Here is a 21,635-nt window from a genome sequence, read left to right as displayed (position 1 = left end):
GACCCTTTCACCGGGGTCGCCTAAGACCATCCTGCATATCAGATATTTACATTACGATTCATAACAGTAGCAACATTACAGTTATGAAGTAGCAACGAAAATAATTTTATGGTTGGGTCACAACATGAGGAACTGTATTTAAAGGGCCAGAAGGTTGAGAACCACTGCTTTAGAGACTTTTTTCCTATCTGGCTTCTACATCCTAAGCTCTGGTGAGATTGCCGGACAACTGAGTTCTGGGTAGAAAAAAAATTAGAGTCTTTGAGAGAGAAGGGGCTGTGGAAAAGGGGGAAGTTCTTATACCTTGGTAAAGATGACAAATTTCATAGGGCTATACATTTTTTGGTTGACTAGTGTCAGGAGCAGTTTATATGTGTTTTTAAAAATCACTGTGTCTACTGCTAAATTTTCTTTGCTTTTTTCTCCCTCTGTCAGGTTCTTCAGAACAGATACCCCAGCCTGTTGGCAGTAACTGACCACCTGCTTGACATTTACACCCAGCTTACTGGAGAGAAACACTCTCAGAGTGATAGTTCTGTTGGATGTGAACAGGTACCTAAGGAAGTTTCAGAAGCCAGAACAGAAAACAAAAGACTAAGCCTTGAGGGAAGAGAATTGTCTCTAAGGTACTGGACTAAACACTTTTTTGAGTTGATATTTTGAAAACTGCTTCCCTCAAAAGTTCTTAGCAGCTAGGACTATGCTTACAAGAGGTCAGGTTTGAAATTAGACTTCTGGGCTGCTTCATGGTGTCAGATCCTTTTTTCAGGTCTAGTTACTCGTTAGGAAGACTTGTCATGTTATTTTCGCTTTGAAAAATAACTTTTAAAGCCAGAGTGGGGAATAGTTACTGATAATTCTTTTCACTGGATAGCCTTTGTGACACTTGTGGTCTTAAATAAGACCCTTGTATTTTGCTGTACATACTGAGTTATGTACCTTTTCTCTCTATTCTCCATGGTTGACTTGCCCTTTGAGAAGTGGGAATTAGAAATGGGCAACTCCCGCAGTTTCCTCTGAGAGTTGCTCCTCTTCTCCTGCTACTTGTGTGGATGGATGGGGGAGAAATGAGCGATAGGTCACTTTCTGGTAGGGGTAGGGACTGGGACCACTCACTTATTCCTTCCTCTGACACTGTTTATCTTCACATTGCCTGAAGAAAGGAGGTGTTGTTATCAGGTGTCCCAGACTTAAGTGGACCATATAAACTGATGCCTTTGTTGTCTTTAGCCTATGGTTTTTTATTTCTTGATTTTTTTTTAAAGGGATCTTCTGAATTGGTGTAATAGGATTGCCCATAGCTTTCATAGTCTGTCTTCATCAGCATCATTACATATTTTTCATGAGGTAAGTTACAGTGTTCTTATTTTCTCTGTGTTCTATCAGGCTGTTGATTTCCATTGTTATTTTCTGTGTCTTGACTACTATCAGAGTTTTTCTTTTGTGTGGTTATTGTTATTATACTTAGCTAGTTAAAACTGAACTAATGTTGCCTTAAGACTAATTGAGCATATAGATGTTTTGTGGTTCAAATAAGTATAGTTTGAGATAGAATAAAACAGGTACTGAAATTAAAGGTAAAATGAAAAAAAAATCTCACAGTGATGATAATGCTATAAAGTATAAAGTGTTTCTAAGATGTTTAATATTTATTCTTATATGTAATTTCTTAGTCTATATGTTAGATTTGTAGGGTTGTAGGGCCTTTTAATTTTAGTCCAGATAAATTTATGTGGAGGTTGCAAAGTATAACCTTGTATGCTGGGCTTGGGAAAAAATGTTATGGGTGGGAAGGAACACATTTCCTATAGAATAGAGCCCTTTTGAATTATAACTCTGCCATATTCAATAAGAACACAGATTTGTTCCCTCCTGCTTAAGAATAAAAGTAGTTATATGTTTTCTTAAGATGTCCAATTTTGATTATAAAGTGCTCTGGTTTCTGTCAGTTGGGACTGAGGAGAGAATAGTGACCCAGTTTGGTTTGCAGTATCTCTTTGTGTTGGTAAAGTTACTTTTGAGTAGAAAGAAACCTCATTTGGAGTGTATATTTAAACTCAGCCTAACCCTGACATGCAGTGTGCCAGTCCTTTAATCTCATTCTTCTCCAGCGAACTCTTTCCATTCTCCGGCATTTCTTATGTGTGTTATAGGTAACCGTGTTTTGTACTTTTAAAATAAAAGTGTAACGTTGGTAGGAGTACTTTTATCTTCTTTAGTTCTGCAAGTGTCTGGGGCCAGCCACACTGTGACCTACTAGCTATAAATTCAGGGTTCCCACAAGCTCTCAGGTTCAGTAATGGACTCACAGAACTCATTGAAAGCACAATTCAGTGCAGGTTACAGTTTTAATATGAAAGGTATAACTTAGGAACAAAGATGCATAGGGCAAGGTCTTACAGGTCCCAGGTACAGGAGCTTCTGTTCTTGTGGAGTCAGGATATGCCATCTTCTGGTACATCACTATGTCTACCAATGAGGAAGCTCTCCAAGCTTTGGATGTCCAGTATTTTGTTTAGTTCTCATTATGTCGCTAGAGGCCCGGTGCACGAAATTCATGCACTGGTGTGTGTGTGTGTGTGTGTGTGTGTTTGTGTGTGTCCCTCAGCCCGGCCTGCACTCTCTTGCAATCCGGGACCCTTCGGGGGATGTCCCACTGCTGCTGGCTCCTAACGTCTCGCCTGCCTACCGGCCTGATCACCCCTAATCCCTCACCTGCCTGCCTGATTGCCCCTAACCACTCTGCCTGCCTGCCTGATCACCCCTAACCGCTCGCCTGCCTACGTGCCTGATCACCCCTAAACGCCTGCCTGCCTGATCGCCTCTAACTGCTCGCCTGCCTACGTGCCTGATCACCCCTAAACGCCTCTGCCTCGGCCCCTGCCGCTGCGGCTTCATCCAGAAGGTCGATCGGCTGTCCGGTCTAATTAGCATATTATGCTTTTATTATTATAGATTGGCTATGTGATTGAGCTCAGTCTCTAGCCCCTCTACCCTCTGCAGAGCTTGAGGGTAGAGGTGAAAGTTTCAACCCTCCAATCAGACTTTGGCCTTATTGGCCTGGCCAGCTTTACCTTTAAACTATCTAAGGGCCTCATCCAGAGAATAAACTCTGGTATGGTTCAGAGGGTCTAGTAAAGAACAAAAGATACTCCTTATTCCTGGTCATTCCAAGGGTTATTGAAGCTCTGTGCCAGGAATTAGGGACAAAGACCAGATACATTCTCTCTTATTTAAATGCTTGTGTGATGTTTATTGATATAATATACTTGATGGTGGCAGAACCAGATACAGTAAGTCCTCACTTAATGTCGTTGATAGGTTTTTGGAAATGGCAACTTAAAGCAAAATGACAGATAATGAAACCAGTTTTATCATAGACTAAGAGTTAAGTTTGTACAACATACTTCTGGTCACAAACTTCTTAATAAAGATCTCAAACACTTTTAATATTAAACATTGAAGTAAATGAGCTATACATACATGTAAGAAGATTTATAAGCAAGATAATTATTTTCCAACCCACTTATTCCAGTTCAGGGTCATGGGTGGCTTCTCTCAGCAGCTCTGGGTGCAAGACAGGACCTGACGCTGGACAGCACATCCTTCAGGATAGGGTGCGTTCACACACACTCACTCAGGCTCAACTTACTAAATGCACATTTTTGGGATGTGGGAGAAAACCCACACGGACATGGGTCAAACCACACAGACAGTGGCCCCAACCAGAATTGATTATTTTTTTCACATCAACATCATAATGAAATGATGTTGAACAAAATGATATTACCTGAGGATCTGTTATCTATTCTTCATTTTGCCACACTCATAGTATCCTTTCCCTTGTCATGTTATCGGTCTTCTCTCTTGTAAATATGTTTAACAAAGTGCTTGAGGTATTAAAATTCAACTTTTTTGGGAGTAGAATCCATTTTTGGTGGTGATAAGTACTTTTTATTGTATTACATCAGAAGATACATACCTGGTTGGCCTATAAGTAGTTGCTAAGGTTGAGTATTGAGTTAAAGTAAGGCAATGGATTCCTTTATTGCCTACCAGGAGTTTTCCTTTCCAGCTAGAAAGTAATGTTTTGGTATTGCTTCCACTGTCTGAGAATAAGTTTCCCTGTGGACCATACACCTGATGATGAACACTTATTGCTATTTTTACCTGAATGAGTTTCTTTTATTTTGTTTTGTTTCCCTCCCCTAATTAACCAGTACAATGATAGTAAAGCCTTCACATTTGTGTCCTGCCTCTATAATGGCAAGGTCCCTGTGTCTAGCACTGGTATCTTATTTGGACTCTTCTTAGATTTGCAGAAATGTTCCTGCTGGATTTTATGTTCCTCCCTTTTGTGGCCAAGAGATTGACACTCTGTTATTAATGTATTATTTTAAACATCAGTGGCACTTACCTTACTTATTTTAATAGGCTCTGGACTGTTTCACAGCAATGCTTTCCAAGCATACAAGCAAATTGAAAATGGCAGAAGTCATTGGAAGCAAATTGAACATTTCCAAGAAAAAGGTATGCTATTTTTGCTTTCCTGTTGAAAGGAAGCTGGGGTATTTAGCTTACTTGCTGGTCTCTGGTCTTACCTGGAACAGCTTTTGTAATAACTGCTGCCTCTATCAAAATTGCTAGTTTCATTGCTGCCTCTCATGGCCATAAAGCTCTCACTACTTCCTATGTAAGTAGTTCTCCATGTGCTCGACATTCTTAAAGTGAGCTTCCTGGTGTCCTATATCACATGTGTGCCTTATTCTCCACTATTGTTGTTTCTTAAATATATTTTTATTGATTTCAGAGAGGAAAGGAGAGGGGGAGAGAGATGGAAACATCAGTGATGAGAGAGAATCATTGATCGGCTGCTTCTGGCACGCCCCTTATTTGCGATTGAGCCTACAGTCTGGGCATGTGCCCTGACCGGTAATTGAACCGTGACCTCCTGATTCATAGGTCGACGCTCAACCACTAAGCCGTGCTGGGCAGGCTATTCTGCACTGTTTTAATGAGCATGTTATTCTGTAGATTATGGATTTAGGACTGGAACTGTGTCTTAGTAACATCTCTATAGTTTTATGCACAAGTAGATTTTTTCCAGCTCTTTATTACTAATATCTTCAAACATGGGAAAAGTTTAAAAGAATAGTCTCAGTGAACATCTGTGTATACATTACTTGGGTTCCTTGCTGACATTGTTAATATTTTTTGCCATTCTTGTTTTATATCAAAATATGTGTGTTTAGAGGGGAGAGCCTTTTAGCAGTGGTGTTGGTTACTGGAGAAGTATCTGGGGCCCATCTAGAGGCAGATATCTGGCATTCCCAAATAAATGATGACTCAAAAAACCCTGTGTCAGGAATGGAACCAGTTAGAGGTGTTCCTTAGGCTTCTGAAACTGTTGAGATGGTTTTGGCTGCAAGTAACACTACACCTACTTAAAGGGGCTTAAGCAATAAAATTATAGTAGGCAAGAGAAATGCAAGTAACACCATTGGCTTTGATTGGTCAGGATTCATCCCTTTTGATTAAAGAGGGGTTTATCTTCCCTGAGTACTTTGCCCCTCTCACCCTCCCGAGCCTGATCAAAATCTGGGTTCTTTGGGTTGAGGACAATGATGAGAAAGAAATGGCAGCTGGGTAGATGCTCTGGAGCCTGTGTCACAGCTACTCTTTCTGCTTTGGCTGTAGTTAGATGTACCATAGTTTATTCAGGTCAGTGTTTCTTGCATTATGTTAGAAATTTAAAACAGAAGAAGGCATAGCTGAAGAAAAATTACTTTGATTATTTTTCATATCTTTTAGTAGAGTTTCTGTTTGCTCTATTGGGGTATGTCTGTGTTCACTTTAGATATAGGCAGCTCTCTAAGTAGGTTTATTTGAATGAATAAAAAGTGCTATTATAGGGAAACATTCATAACCAGTGTTTAAAAAAAACATTAGAAATTTTAAAAATTAAAATATAAAGTAATTAAAAGCTAACTTGCCTGTCTTGGAAGTACAAAGCACCTCTTAGTAAAGGACTAATTAGAGGGTCACAGTAAGCCTCATGGATGAGGAAATGTTAGAAGAGGAATCAAAATGTTACTTAGGTAAAATCTTTACTTTCCCATAGGTTGAATTCTTCTGTCAACTTTATAAACCAGAAATTGTGATCAATGAGCTAGATGTGCAAGTGGGTCGAGTGCGGCTTCTACGGAAACAAAGTGAGGCTGTTCACATACAGAGGTAAATAGGGTTCCTACGTATATGAGAACTATGGAGTTACGAACTTGATAGAAGGTCTAGTTCAGCCCCTTTGACTAAACATGTATCTGAACTGTGATCGCTCCAGTGAATAGGATGGTAAGGTGTTTTCCCAAAGTATGTTCTATGGAACTCGAATTTTGGGGGAAGACTATTCAACCCACTACAACTAGTAACTATTACTATCCACGTTTTACAGGTGAGGAAACTGAGGCTAAGAGAAGTTAAGTAATTTGCTTAAGATAACGTACCCAGTATATTGTCTTATCTTATTGGTGATCTGAATCGCCAGAGCCTGGTAAAGTGCCACATGTGTACTCAGTGTTTGTAGAACGAATGAGTTTTGCATTTCATATGTTGTAAGGATATCTGTTAGAGCAGTGGTCAGCAAACTGTGGCTTGCGAGCCACATGCGGCTCTTTGGCCCCTTGAGTGTGGCTCTTCCACAAAATACCACGTGCGGGTGTGCACGTACAGTGCGATTGAAACTTCGTGGCCCATGTGCAGAAGTTGGTATTTTGTGGAAGAGCCACACTCAAGGGGCCAAAGAGCCGCATGTGGCTCGTGAGCCGCAGTTTGCCGACCACTGATTAGAGCATGAAGACCGTTACTCTCAGTTGTCTTCTCATTCTTATTTGTTGAATCTAGAAAATCTGGCTCTTCAAAGCACCACTAAGAGAAGCTTGTAGCCTGCTTTTCTTAACTGCTTGCTTACTTTCCCCTTCTCAGGGAGAAGTTTACTTTTGCTGCTACGAGGCCATCCTCTGTTCTTATTGAGCAGCTTGCTGTGTGTGTTAGCAAAGGAGAACCAGTATTGCTGGTAGGAGAGACCGGGACTGGCAAAACCTCTACTGTACAGTATTTGGCTCACATGACAGGTAACTCCTAGGGGCAAGGATTCTGCCCCCAGAAAAATACACATTTCACACTGACTGCCTTTGTTTTCTTCTGAAAATAAAGTCAACAAAACACTGGATATAAAAAAGTGCCACCACTCCACTTTCCCTAGAAATAAACACTGTTAACAGATTGGCATTAACCTTTTTTTGTTCTGCTCTATGGTCTACAAATGCATCTACATATGAATTTGTGGGTTCGTTTTGAAACATGGAGTTGTGCTCTGTGTATTGCATTTAGTTAAGCAAATTGGATATTTTTAAAAACAACTGTCTCATTTCTATTCTGATGGCTAAATAATATTCCACACTGAGCATTTATTTCATTCTAATTTGTAGACATTGACTTACTAAAGGATTTTTGTGGTTTTTAGTTATCTGATGCTAGAGCAGTAATATACAGTGAATCATCTTATACATATCTCTCAGGGTTAGGTGAAATTTTAGAATCCTAAAAGTTATAAAATGAGAGGATCAGCGCAAATGCACATTTATTATTTATTATTTTCTAATTTAAATTCTTTGTTGTTTAAAGTATTACATGAGGCTGCTTTTTCCCCCATTGACCTTTTCCCTGGCTGCTCCCACCCCCCAGCACATGCCTCACCCCCCTACTGTCTTTGTCAATTGGTTATGCTCATATGCATGCATACAAGTTCTTTGGTTGATTTCTTTCTTTTTTTTTTTTTTTAAAGTATATTTTATAGAGAGGAAGGGAGAGAGATAGAGAGTAAGAAACATCGATGAGAAAGAAACATCGATCAGCTGCCTCCTGCACATCTCCCACTGGGGATGTGCCCGCAACCCAAGTACATGCCCTTGACCGGAATTGAACCTGGGACCTTTCAGTCTGCAGGCCGATGCTCTATCCACCGAGCCAAACTGGTTTCGGCCTTTGGTTGATTTCTTACCCCCTCATCCTCCACCTTCCCTCATAGGTTGGATAGTCTGTTTGATGCTTCTATGTCTCTGGTTCTATTTTGTTCATTAATTTATATTGTTCATTATATTCCACAAATGAGTGAGGTCATGTGATATTTATCTTTCTCTGACTGGCTTATTTCAGAGCGAATGCACATTTAAAGATTTGCCCCATGCCCATATCTGCACATCCTTAAGAATCTCACTGGATTTTATCAGTCTTGAAATTTTTGGACTGACCCTTTTGCCCTTTCTTTTTTAAAGGCCACCGTTTGAGGGTTGTCAATATGAATCAACAGAGTGACACTGCAGACTTGCTTGGAGGGTAAGTGTGGCTTATAATTGTTTTCTTATTTTATGTTCCCTGCTTGAGGTAGGAAATACTGTTCTCTTACAAAGCTCAAAGCTTGCCTTGGAAAAATGTTCGAAGTCTTCCACCTCTACCCTTCCTTTCCCCTGCAGGGTAGTTATTGAAATTTATTGAGGCGTTCTTGTGTATATCGATGTTTTTCTGCAGTTTAAAGAACACTTGAGTTCTGATTCTCGAAGATCATACTGAAAGTGGGAGGGAGAAAAGGAGATAAGCATATAAACTAATATTTTTTGTGTGTGCAATTGCTTATTCAAAATGTATGTTTTTATTGATTTTTAGAGAGAGAGAGGAAGGGAGAGGGATAAAAACATCGATGAGAAACATTATTCGGCTGTCTCCTATATGCCCCCTACTGGGGACCGAGCCTGCAACCCGGGCATGTGCCATGACCGGGAATCGAACCCGTGACTTCTTGGCTCATGGGTTTATGCTCAACCACTGAACCACACCAGCCAGGCGCAAGTAGTTTAAATGTAGCAAGTACATGGGAGCTCATTTGTGCCCTTATCCAATTGATCATACAAAAGATTGGGATCAGTGTGATACTGGAATTTTGTTTTGGTGCTAACTTGATGAAAATATATATCCATTTTTTTTTTTTGGTATTAGGTTAGCATCAGTTATCAAAAGAAAACTTACGTACATACACTTGGAGAATTTGGTTGTTAAGAATGCCAAGTGGGTTAATACAGATAAAGGATTCAGTTTAGTATCTGGCACATGAGTGCCACATACCAGTTTTATTTTTAAAAAAATGTAAAGAGTTAGCTGTCATAATCATTACAACTATTCATTGATTCAGTGTATTGAATTTGTAAATGAAAGAAGTGGCTTACTGTTTCAAATTAGACTGAACTCCTTAAGAGAAGTGTCCATTCATTTAAAGCTGAACACAGTGGCTGAAACACTTAAGTCAATACATATTTCAAGTGATTAAAAATGAGCAATCATACATACATTTCACAAAAGAAAAAACAAAAATGAACTATAACACAGATACCTACTCAATGGGAACCAACCTGACACCTGGGCAAGCTGGTGATTCAAACTATGAACCATTATACAGCAGGGTTCCCAAAGTGTCTGGCTGGTGTGGCTCAGTTGATTGAGCGTTGTCCGTGCACCAAAAGGTCATTGGTTTGATTCCTGGTCAGGACACATATACAGGTTGTGGGTCGATCCCTGGTCAGGTTGTGTATGGGAGGCAAGCGATCAATGTTTCTCTCACATCGATGTCTCTGTCTCTCTCTCTTTCCCTCCATTCCTCCCTCCCTCTCCCTTCCTCTTTCTCTAAAAAATAAATAAAAATATTTTTTAAAAGAATAAATACTGTGGAATAAAATGTTGAGCTGTGGAAGGTCACAAACCATTGCAACATTTAAGTTTCTTTTGCCTATATTTATCTCTTGGGAGCAGAACCTTTCCTCCCTCAATTGAGAAGGCATGAACTGAGTTTATTTTGCTTATGTAAATCAGTTTCAGATATTGTTGTATTTTTTTTCTAAAATATCCTGAAAAGTTTTTGGTTGATCTTAATAAAATAAGTTTTTATCATTGAGTCCTATAAATCAGCGGTTTCCAACCTGTGGTCCGCGGACCACTGGTGGTTCGTGAGGTCTGAAAGGTTGGCGACCGCTGGTTTAAGGAAGCCTTTGGAGCAGTGGTCATCAACCAGTGGTTTGTGAGGTCCGAAAGATTGGCGACTGCTGCTATAAATGATGTTTATTTAAATGTTAGTAAAATAAATGACAGGCCTTTCAGTGCCCAACTATGAGTTTCAAAAATTTTAATAATGCTTTACCTTTAGTTTAGGCCCTTTAAACACAGTGCAGAAAATACATCATAATTTAAAACTTTAACATAGATTTTAAATATTTTGGTATTTCTGATTTTGAGTAAATGAAATCTTAGACCTATTCCTATTTTCTGAGTTATGGTTTTTAAGTTCTATTGTCTTCAGTAGTTTTTCAATCACATTTACCATTTGTTTTAGTTACAAACCAGTGGACCACAAGCTTATTTGGCTACCCTTACGGGAGGCATTTGAGGAACTCTTTGTCCAGACATTTTCCAAGAAGCAAAACTTTACGTTCTTGGGGCACATTCAGACCTGTTACAGGCAGAAACGGTGGCATGATCTCCTCAGACTAATGCAACATGTGCACAAATCGGCTGTCAACAAGGATGGAAAAGAGAGTGAAACCGGTAAGAATGTGACCAAGGCTACTAGTGAAAGGGCATGAGGCTGGGGCTTAATTAGCAGAATTAGAAGATTTGGGGAGAAGAGTGAAGCAATGCAACTTGGAGTTTTCTAAGACTAAGGGCAAAAAAGACTAATTTTGAAGTATTGCTGCTCCCATGATTCTAGGCATGGTTTCCATAAGAATCATCAGATTTCCTTAAAAAAAGAGGTGGTTTCCAAGAAGCTTGATTCCACAGCCAAGAGGCTTTTGGTAGCTTAGTTATTCTTCTCTGTGTGGAGTACCTACTTCAAAGCGTTGCTGTGAGGGATGATAAATTAGTTAACTAGTACGTGTACATGTGCATATGAGTGAGTTAACTAGTATAGTGGCTAGCACTTAGCAAGTGTTTGGACTTACATTTAAAAAATATATATATATATTTTTATTGATTTCAAAGAGGAAGGGAGAGGGAGAGAGAGATAGAAACATCAATGATGAGAGAGAATCATTGATCGGCTGCCTCCTGCTTGCCCCCACTGGGGATTGAGCCCACAACCCAGGCATGTGCCCTTGACTGGATCTGAACCCGGGACCCTTCAGTCCACAGGCCGACGCTCTATCTACTGAGCCAAACCAGCTAGGGCTGGACTTACATTTTTAATACTAAGATATTTGTTTTTTGTGTGTTTAAGTTATACATAGTACAATTCAAAATGTAGGTTAAATTATTGTCTTTATTCCTTTCTAGGGTTACTTCTGAAAGAGAAATGGGAAGCTTTTGGTCTTAGACTCGACCATGCCCAACAACAGATGAAAATGACTGAAAATGCCCTGTTGTTTGCATTTGTAGAGGTATTTTGCTTTAGTTATTAAGGTTAAGGGACTGTTGATTTGATGCAAAATGCAAGTTTTAGACTGGCTTCTATTTTGTATTCTCTTCATGTTGATATTTTTAGTGCTTGCTGCTCAAGACTTAAACACTTAATTGAAATAATGTATTGGGGGAAAGTTTTGAAAAATGTTCTTTATTGAGATTATAGTCTTGGTAAACTATTATTATTATTTTTAACACTATTATTTTTAAAGATGGAAGTTGAGGACAGCTGCTGAACTCTTTATTGTTTCCTGGCTCTGTGTGTGTGATGGTGTGAGGAGAGCAAGCCCGCTAGGTTTGGGTCCATCCACTTTAGGCCCCATTTTTTATTCAAATGGGTAGCTCTGCTGTTTTCTGTCCTGTGACCCCGTAGGAAACATCAGTGTAATTAAAGGTTCATGACCTAAGCTTTTAAAATTTTTCTTTTTAAAATTTGTTTCTGTGACACTTTTTTAGGCCATACCCTAAGACAGGTAGGAATCTTACTTGAGACGGTGTTTTGGTGTGAGAGAAGGTCACTCAACCATATGTCCCATCTATATAGGAAATTTGGTCATTAGTGTTTAATCTTGCTATGATTATTTCTAAAATAACCAATTAAAATGTCAAGTGCTCTCCAAAGTAGGATTTAAACCTATTTCATGACTTAGCATTACACTGGAGTTTAATACATTTGTTCTTTTTTTTAAAAGAATAGTTTATTTTTAGAGAAAGGGAGAGAGAGACAGACAGGCAGACAGGCAAACATCGACCAGCTACCTCCTGTATGCCTACTACCGGGGATGGAGCCTGCAATCCGGGCATGTGCCCTCACTGGTAATCAAACCGGCAACTTCTCTGTGCTTGGGATGATGCCCAGCCGACTGAGCAACACTGACCAGGGCTGTTCTTTTTAAAAAAATTAAATTTGTAGATAATTTGTCAGGATTATTATGAAAACAAAAGTATAAAGCTTTTTTTATTTTATTTTTTTTTAAATCCTCACCCGAAGATGTTTTTCCATTGATTTTTATAGAGAGTGGAAGAGAGAGGGAAAAAACAGAGAGAAATACCGATGTGAGAGAAACATATTGATTGGTTGCCTCCTGCACACGCCTTGACCAGGGCCCAGGCCAGGGAGGAACCTGCAACCGAGATTATGGGCCCTTTACTGGACTCGAACCTGGGATCCTTCGGTCCGCAGGCCGATTTCTATCCACTGAGCCAAACTGGCTTGGGCTTGTATAAAGCATTTTAATAACAGTAAAACAGTTCAGTTTTTGATGTATTAACTGTAAGATTTATTTTTTATTACTCTTGGAATAGAACTTTGAGACAAAATCGGTAGAGAAGAGTTAGGAAAGATTCATTGTGATATTCTTCAACAACTGTGAAAGGCTACATATTACAACCACTACACATCTTTGATTTAGTCCTTTATCTGATTGTGGTATATTCAGAGCTTAACCCTATATTTATGTTGAGTGCTTTTAATAACCATCTGGGTACCCTTTTTTTAAAAAAAATTGATTTTAGAGGTAGTGTTGAGTGCTTTTAATAACCATCTGGGTACCCTTTTTAAAAAAAAATTGATTTTAGAGGTAGAGAGAGAGAGAAATATTAATTTGTTATTCCACCTATTTATGCATTCATTGGTTGCTTCTTGCATGTACCCTGACCAGAGATCACACAACCTTAGCATATTGAGATGATGCTTTAACCAACTGAGCCACCCAGCCAGGGCCATCTGGGTACCTTTAAATACTTGAATACATTGCTATCATTTATCTCACATCTATATAATGAGATGATCTAGTTTATTGTATCTCACTGTTAGGCTCAAAGATATTCCCTTGATCCTTTTAAACATTTGAAAAAGTTAACTTGGTCTTACCTCTGGCACTCAGCTGGCAGCAATTTGGTATTTAGGGCATAATTCATCAGGTTATACTTTATCTTCTTCTAGGGTACATTAGCTCAGGCTGTAAAGAAAGGAGAGTGGATCTTGTTGGATGAGATTAATCTGGCTGCTCCAGAAACATTAGAATGTCTCAGTGGTTTGCTCGAAGGCTCTTCTGGCTCCCTGGTGTTGCTGGATCGAGGGGACACAGGTAGGACTTGAGCCCCTTGGGGTCTGACTTGCTGCCAGGTCTTTGGCCTCTTTAGAGTAAGAATCTATTAGTTAGGTGGATTACATGGGCCATCCAATTGGATTTGTTTATTCCATAGATATTTATTTTCTGTAAATGTCCTATTGTTAGATGGTATGGGGAATTCAAAGAATACAGTAATTTGTCAAGGCATTTGGGTAGTGGGTAATAGACTTGCACAATTAGTGGGAAACTAGATACTGGAACAGGTGATAAGACATAAACAACAATGAACCTATAAAAGATAGTGGAATGGCAGCATAAGATTAAGTAGTGTTCATCGGTCTGGAAACTGATTTCAGAAAAGGCAGGGAAGGTTTGAACAGCCAGTAACAACTTTGTTGAGCCTGAGGCAGTGTTTTGTTTCACCTGGGTTCTTATGGAGTTAGTCTTCCCCTAGGGACCTGTGGCTGATGACTTAATTTTACAAGTTGTTGAGAATTTATAATTTTCTCTTAACAGAACCACTGGTTCGTCATCCTGACTTTCGTTTATTTGCCTGTATGAATCCAGCAACTGATGTGGGCAAAAGAAATCTCCCACCAGGAATAAGAAACAGGTAAGGAGACATGGCCTGATTCCTGGAGGCTTTTGAAAAAGTTCTTCTTACCCTACCTGGTTTGGCTCAGTGGATAGAGCATTGGTCTGTGGACTGAAGGGTCCCGGGTTCAATTCTGGTCAAGGGTACATGTTTGGATTGCAAGCTCGATCCTCAGTAGGGGGCATGCAGGAGGCAGTCAATCAATGATTCTCTCTCATTGATTTTTGTCTCTTTCTCTCACTCCCCCCCTTTTCTGAAATCAATAAAAATATATTTAAAAAAAATAAAAAGTTATTATTTATTGATTGGTAATATAAACATAACCAAACCCCGTAACAATGCTTAAAAATTTTTGACCACAGATAGAGAATTTTCCTTGTCTTATTCCTTTAGTTTATATAGGCAGTAGAAATATGGAAAACTCCAGAACACTGGAGAATTTTTCCTTTGGGTTGTTAGTATGGCACTTAATGGTTCATGATATTGTTGCAAACAAAAATGTTTCCTTCTTCAAATAGCCTTGTGGCTATTAGAAAAAGTTCACATAATGATATTTATCTATATATGTAAAAGCCTAAGTGACCATTACGACTGGTCGACCAATCACTATGACAACGCACTGACCACCAGGTGGCAGATGCTCAATGCAGGAGCTGCCCCCTGGTGGTCAGTGCGCTCCCACAGCCAACCTCCCATGGCTGGCCAACCTCCTGCAGTCCCTCCCCCTAGCCGGCCAGGCCCAGTGACCCCACCCATGCATGAATTCGTGCACTGGGCCTCTAGGCCTATATGATAAAAGCGTAGTATGCAAATTGTCCCCTCGACCAGAGTTCTTCTGGGAGTTTGACCAGGGGGGCAGTGGCTGGGCCAGCCAGGGGAAGGGAGGGAGGCCCTGGCAGCCGGCTGCTGCAGGTGGCCCCCTCAAGGGAGGGAGTATCCGGCCGGCAGCCGGCAGCCACTAGGGACCCTACCAGTGCATGAATTTTGTGCACGGGGCCTCTAGTAACAGTATAATAGCATAAGTGCAAGTTAGCAGCAAAGTCCTCTTGAATGAAGCCAATGATTTGTAAAAGGTCTTTTAAATTTCACTTTTCATCATTAAGCACTGACTGACATGAACAAGGTTCTTAGTTATTGGTGTTTTATGTATGTAGCACTTAGGAAAAGATAAATGACCTTATTTATTATTGGTAACCTTTTGTTGGGTTTTATGTTTTAAAACAGTGTTAAAATTGTATTAGATCTCTGCTCCCATTTATTTTTATTTTTTTAAATATATATTTTATTGATTTTTTTACAGAGAGGAAGGGAGAGGGATAGAGAGTTAGAAACATCGATGAGAGAGAAGCATCGATCAGCTGCCTCCTGCACACCCCCTACTGGGGATGTGCCTGCAACCAAGGTACATGCCCTTGACCCGAATTGAACCTGGGACCCTTCACTCCACAGGCTGATGCCCTATCCAGTGAGCCAAACCGGCTAGGGCTCCCATTTTTTTAAATACACTTTTATTGATTTCAGAGAGGAGGGGAGAGGAAAAGAGCGATGAAAAATGATGAGAGAGAATCATTGATCGGCTGCCTCCTGCATGCCCCAAACTGGGGAACCTTCAACCCAGGCATGTGTCCTGACTGAGAATCGAACCTTGACCTGGTTCATACGTCGATGCTCAAATCACTGAGCCACGCCGGCTGGGCCCTGCTCCCATTATTACAGTAATAAAAGCATCTTAAGAAAAATTTATAAACTACAATTATATATTTTCCTTTGCTGCAACTATTTTATTTTTTACTGTGAGGGGCCTTTTTTGTTCCACGTGCTTTTGTGTTTTGTTTTTTAATCCTTACCTAAGGAGTGAGGATGTTTTTTATGTGCCCTTGACTGGGAATCAAACTGGCGACCCCTTGGTCCTCGGTCCAACGCCCCAACCACTGAGTCAAACTATTCTAGGTATTTTTTATTACATGTACTTATGATGAAATACACCTGAAAATGAAGATAAATAAGTCTTATTTTTGTAGTTGTAAGGACTATAAATAGAATACTTCAATCCAAGAAGAAATAATGGTAGATTTTTGTAAAAGGCGAAAGATTTATGCGATCTGAAGAGAAACCAGAGTATATTAGTGGTAGATTTTTTGTAAAAGATTAATTTTTATTTTGTATGGTCAGTCTATATCTCAAGTTGGAAGGGTTATATTTTATATTAGAAACAATTAAAATGAGTTTACTTGACTTCTGTTTTTCATTTTTTATTGTCAGAATAGTTGTATTAACTTTCTAAATATTGTTATTATCTATAATAATAAAAGCATAATATGCAAACTGACCGAATGGCTGAACAGCAGAACGACCACCTGGATGGTCATCTGGACGACCTTCTGGATGAAGCCGGGGCTGCAAGGGCTGAGCCCCTTGCATGAATTTCGTGCATCGGGCCTCTAGTATAATAATGATTGTCTTACAGGTTTACAGAACTTTATGTAGAAGAACTGGAAAGTAAAGAAGACTTACAAATTCTTATTGTGGATTATCTGAAAGGACTGAGTGTGAGCAAGAGCACAGTGCAAGGAATCATAAAGTAGGTGGTTTCCAGGTTCTATTATAAACCTTTCCTCTGAACATAAAAAGTGTGTCTCATTCATATAATTGTTTCCTTTTTTCTTCTTTTTGCTTCTAACTGGAGAAAACTAATGGAAAGATTATTATTTACATGTCTGTTTTAAAGTTGGAACCTTATGAAATCTCTTGGATTTTCCTAATAAAAGAAAGAATATATAGATAGATTGTAAATATTCCAGTTAAAGCCCATTTGAATAAGAACTTGGGTTTTATCTGTGACACTTACTTGGTTATATTTGATCTTGTGGTAGCTGGTCATAAATTTCTTGCACTTTATATTTCAGTCTAAAACTTTTTCCATCTTGTCATCATCTAACTTTTTAAAAAATATTTTTATTACTGATTTCAGAGAGGAAGGGAGAGGGAGGGTGTGCAGGAGGCAGCTGATCTCTCTCTCTCTGTCTCCCCCTATGCCTCCCCCCCTCAGTCCCTCTCCCTTTTTCTTTTTAAAAATCAATTTTAAAAAATTACCTGAAGTGCATCCTTTTTGTAGCTTCTACAGAGATGTGCGGAAAGAGTCTGGGAGAACATTGGTGGACGGGACTGGCCATAGACCTCACTACAGCCTTCGGACTCTCTGCAGGGCCCTGCGATTTGCAGCCTCCAATCCGTGTAGCAACATCCAGCGCTCGCTCTATGAGGTCTTTCCAAAGTCTGGGTTTGGGTGTAGTGTTGTGGATGGGCTCACCATGGGGAAGGAGGGAGTAGAGATGCATATTCCAAATTTGCTATACTTTCCATTTAGTCAGATTACCCAGAATATTTTATACCAGAGCTACCCTAACCTTTTTTCTACCATGATATTAAAAGTTGTTCTGCAAACCAGCCCCACCCATAAGGTGGCATTTTGTTTTTGAAATAAGTTGTCCTGCAATAATTGGTGTTATGTATCTCTGTGTTTTTCCTAGGGCTTTTGTTTGGGTTTCCTAACACAGCTTGACAGGGCATCACACCCAATAGTTCAGAAGCTTATTTGTCAACACATTGTCTCTGGCAGTATTAAAAGTTTGCTGAAGCAGGTATGTTTGTTTGTTTTGACTTGTTTAATAAATGAAAGGCTATATTATAAAATTTTGAACTGTTCGGTTTTTTATAAATCTTGATTCTAATTATAAATCTATTTCAGAAAGTTAAATCGTAGATGGTAAACATTCCCAATAATCTGCCCTGGCTTGTGTTGCTCAGTGATCAGAGCTTTAACCCAAGCACTGCAGGGTCTTGGTGTGCGATTCCCAATCAAGAGCATGTACCTGGGTTGCAGGTTCGATCTTCAGCCCTGGTCAGGGCACATGCTGGAGGCAATCAATCAATGTGTCTCTCACATTGATGTCTCTCTTTCCCTTCCCTCTCTTCCATTTCTCCCCCCTCCCTTCCACTCTCTCTAAAAATCAATGGAAATATATTCTTGGGTGAAGGATTAACAAACCAGAAAAGTTTCCCAATAAGCCTACTCTTTGGAGATTTAAACCTTGTAGACAGTCCTTTCCATCTGAAATTTGATAAATGGCCCTGGCTGGTGTGGCTGTTTGTTGGAGAATGGTTCCATACACCAAAAGGTGGCAGGTTCAATTCCCAGTGAGGGCACATACTTGAGTTGTGGGTTGGGTCCCTGATCAGGACGAGTGCAGGAGGCAGCCGATTTCTCTCTCACATTGATGTTTCTCTCTGTGTGTGTCTCTTTCTCTCTGTGTCTCTCCCTTCCTCTCTCTAAAATCAGTTTTATGTGTGTACATTTGTCTATGTAAATCCTAATATGTATCTAGTTAAATTACATAAATGGGACCATTTCATAAGAATGTTCTGTAGTTTCCTTTCTTAGCCTCAGTAGAGTGTAGCTTCTAGTCGGGACTAAGTGTACTGGAAGAGCACTTTTTCATAGTTATAAACCTGACCACTAAGCATTTTGTTCCATAAAAATAGCAATTTTGAGTAAATCAACTTAATAGCTTTTACCCTATCTTTAAAAGATTGCAGTATTATCCACAATGTTATCTGTAATAGAGTAGCTTCTTGGGGGTGGTGGTGGTGTCGCTTTTATTTTTAAAGTCTTCCGGGGGATCCAGATGAAATAATGCAAAGCCCCCCTGTGTACAGCACTAGCCCTATTTTGGGGAACATGGTTTATATGAAATACATGTTTTTGACCAATATACTTCAGAGTGGAGGTTTTAATAGGCAAGAGAAGAGAACTGAATCATAAACTGAGAAACTATTTTGGTTCAAATTTTCCCCCATATTCACCTAACTCCACCTGAATTTAAAAACCTATACTTGTTATTATCTTGTTCTCATTCCTCAAAGTAATTTTATTTTCATATCTCACCCATGGGTTTTAATGTTGAAAGCATCCAGAACAGGGTAGCATTCTTGGTGACAACTTCTTTTCCCACTTTACCACCCTATCTGAAAGAATGCCATAGTTGCCATGGAACTGTGGCTTATTTCTTTAATTTTTGTGTCTTTCAGCCTATTCCAGAACCCAAAGGAGGACGGCTTATCCAGGTTGAAGGCTACTGGATTTCGATGGGAGACAAGGAACCTACAATTGATGAGACATACATTCTCACATCTTCCGTCAAGCTGAACCTGAGAGATATAGTCCGAGTGGTCTCTGCAGGGTATGTGGAACTTTCCTCTGCTGATCTGAAGTTTTATCATCATAGACATTGATGACTTTCTAGTCTTCACTTTCAGTGCTTTATTGTTATTCATTGGCTAAGTGAACTGTCACTTTTCTTCTGGCACAAACCATTTTTTCTAGTTGCACCTTTAGTGAGGACAATATGGATTCAGATTATTTTGGCCATCTTTTAGGTTTGCTTTTCATTATTTTGTTGATGAATACTCATCACCCATTATTTATTAAGTGAGTAACAGATAGTCCCACTTATTGTTTCTCACAACTAGTACAATAGAGGTTGGAATTTTTCCTTAGTATTTTCTTAGGAACCATTTTTATATAGAAATTTCCCAGGGCTTAAGAAACATTTCCATTAGTAGTATATAGATATATAAAAATGTTCTTTTATAATGATGTTAAATGATATAGTCATTCTTTTTAAAAACTACTTGATTAATTCTTGTTTTTATCTTTTTTTCTTTAATTGCTTTGTTGGCTGATCTTTTAAAGAACTTATCCAGTGCTGATTCAGGGGGAGACATCAGTTGGTAAAACCAGCCTGATCCGGTGGCTGGCTGCAGCTACTGGTAACCACTGTGTGCGTATCAATAATCACGAACACACGGATATTCAAGAGTACATCGGTTGTTACACATCTGATTCCTCAGGGAAGCTTGTGTTTAAAGAAGGTAGGGTTATTATTCTGTTGCATGTGTGTAGGTGTTCATTCTTTTAGACCCATTTCCCCAAGTATTCTTTACCCTTTCCAGTTGAGGCGTACGGACTGCTCCCATTGTGCTGGTTTTTCTTTCTCCCTGAGCTGCGTGGTGGTGAAGGAGTGATGGTTCACGGTCCAGCTCTCTTTGGGCCCCACTGAAATCTTGTCAACTGTAGGCGGGACTAGCACCAAATTTTGAAGAGTGTAGTTGAACTCCTACTTCATTTCCTAGAGTCTCAAGAGAATGGGGTGAGCACTGAACAGAAGGAAGCTGAGGGTTGATATAAAAATATGGTGATATAAATAAAATTAAGCTGCAGGGGGAAAAATAAGTTGGAAATGTGATATTCGTCAACCTTGACTCCCCTTCTGTATGAAATAGGGCTATTTTAATGGAAAATTGTGCTTTTTTGATATTCAACATCACAAATTACTTGGGAGCATGACTACAGAGAGTGGTTTGCTTTGAAATTTAATAGTAACCTAGGATTTGTTGATTTATATACAACTTTTGACTAATTTATGTACTAATTCTCTGTTTAATTCTTCCAAGGTGTTCTTATTGATGCTATGAGAAAGGGCTACTGGATTATTTTAGATGAATTGAATTTGGCCCCTACTGATGTGTTAGAGGCACTGAACAGACTGCTAGATGATAACCGTGAATTGCTCATAACAGAAACACAGGAAGTTGTTAAAGCACACCCTCGGTTCATGCTCTTTGCTACCCAGAATCCCCCAGGACTTTATGGAGGCAGAAAGGTGTGTAGCATTTCCCTCCTACTCTTACTTGTTACTGCCTCGAGTCATAAATCTTTCTTGGAAAGACTGAAATTTTTTACCTCTTTTGAAGGGTTTTTCTTTTTTGTGGTGAATAGCAGAGCCTCCATTTTGTAGGAGCTTTCTTTCTTTTCCTTTTTTAAAACAATTTTAAAAAATTTTTATAAGCGTTTATTTGAGCCCAAACTGACCTTATGGAGAGCAATATCTCAAATGCTTTTTTTCCTTAGGTGCTTTCCAGAGCCTTCAGGAATCGGTTTGTGGAATTGCACTTTGATGAATTGCCAAGTTCTGAGTTGGAAACAATCTTGCACAAGCGGTGTAGTTTGCCACCCTCTTACTGCAGCAAGTTGGTTAGAGTCATGCTGGACCTTCAGGTAGATCATCTCTCCATCCCTGAACTTAGTTTCTAATGGAATGTGTTGATTAGACTCGGTCAAATTTGATAGGTTACTCGGGTAGAAACAGCAGATCACCCATTTATTACTTTTTACTTAGTAAGGATCTTGTCTTAATGATGCATTCCATTAATGTTTTTTGGCTGTGTTTTGTAAGTCAACAATTTAATATGTTAAAAAAAATTTCTGATAGTTATATGTGATGATTGTTTTTTGTTTGTGGATGATAGTGGAACATTTTGTTTAGGTTCGTTTGGCATAAACAAACTGCAGTTTTTGTTTTTAATATGGATACTAGAGGCCCGGTGCACAAAATTTGTGCACTGGG

General features: G+C 39.3%; 1 protein-coding gene across 1 annotated transcript in view; it reads left to right on the top strand.

Moving 5' to 3' along the window:
- The window catches only part of MDN1 (midasin AAA ATPase 1), a 148,866-nt gene that overhangs the window by 21,753 nt on the left and 105,478 nt on the right, over window positions 1-21,635 (top strand). The window contains exons 10-26 of the mRNA XM_014544467.1: window positions 436-626; window positions 1,266-1,347; window positions 4,435-4,530; window positions 6,122-6,234; window positions 6,982-7,130; window positions 8,334-8,394; window positions 10,436-10,647; window positions 11,374-11,477; window positions 13,445-13,589; window positions 14,091-14,187; window positions 16,637-16,750; window positions 17,285-17,432; window positions 17,700-17,810; window positions 19,258-19,409; window positions 19,922-20,100; window positions 20,683-20,891; window positions 21,140-21,286. Coding sequence (XP_014399953.1) covers window positions 436-626; window positions 1,266-1,347; window positions 4,435-4,530; window positions 6,122-6,234; window positions 6,982-7,130; window positions 8,334-8,394; window positions 10,436-10,647; window positions 11,374-11,477; window positions 13,445-13,589; window positions 14,091-14,187; window positions 16,637-16,750; window positions 17,285-17,432; window positions 17,700-17,810; window positions 19,258-19,409; window positions 19,922-20,100; window positions 20,683-20,891; window positions 21,140-21,286 — 2,310 coding nt within the window. The remainder of the gene's footprint in view (window positions 1-435; window positions 627-1,265; window positions 1,348-4,434; window positions 4,531-6,121; window positions 6,235-6,981; window positions 7,131-8,333; window positions 8,395-10,435; window positions 10,648-11,373; window positions 11,478-13,444; window positions 13,590-14,090; window positions 14,188-16,636; window positions 16,751-17,284; window positions 17,433-17,699; window positions 17,811-19,257; window positions 19,410-19,921; window positions 20,101-20,682; window positions 20,892-21,139; window positions 21,287-21,635) is intronic.

Source organism: Myotis brandtii, unplaced genomic scaffold (genome assembly GCF_000412655.1).
Source record: "Myotis brandtii unplaced genomic scaffold, ASM41265v1 scaffold365, whole genome shotgun sequence".
NCBI lineage: Eukaryota > Metazoa > Chordata > Mammalia > Chiroptera > Vespertilionidae > Myotis > Myotis brandtii.
The sequence above is the reverse complement of the archived record's forward strand: the minus strand, read 5'-3'. Positions and strand labels throughout refer to the sequence as shown.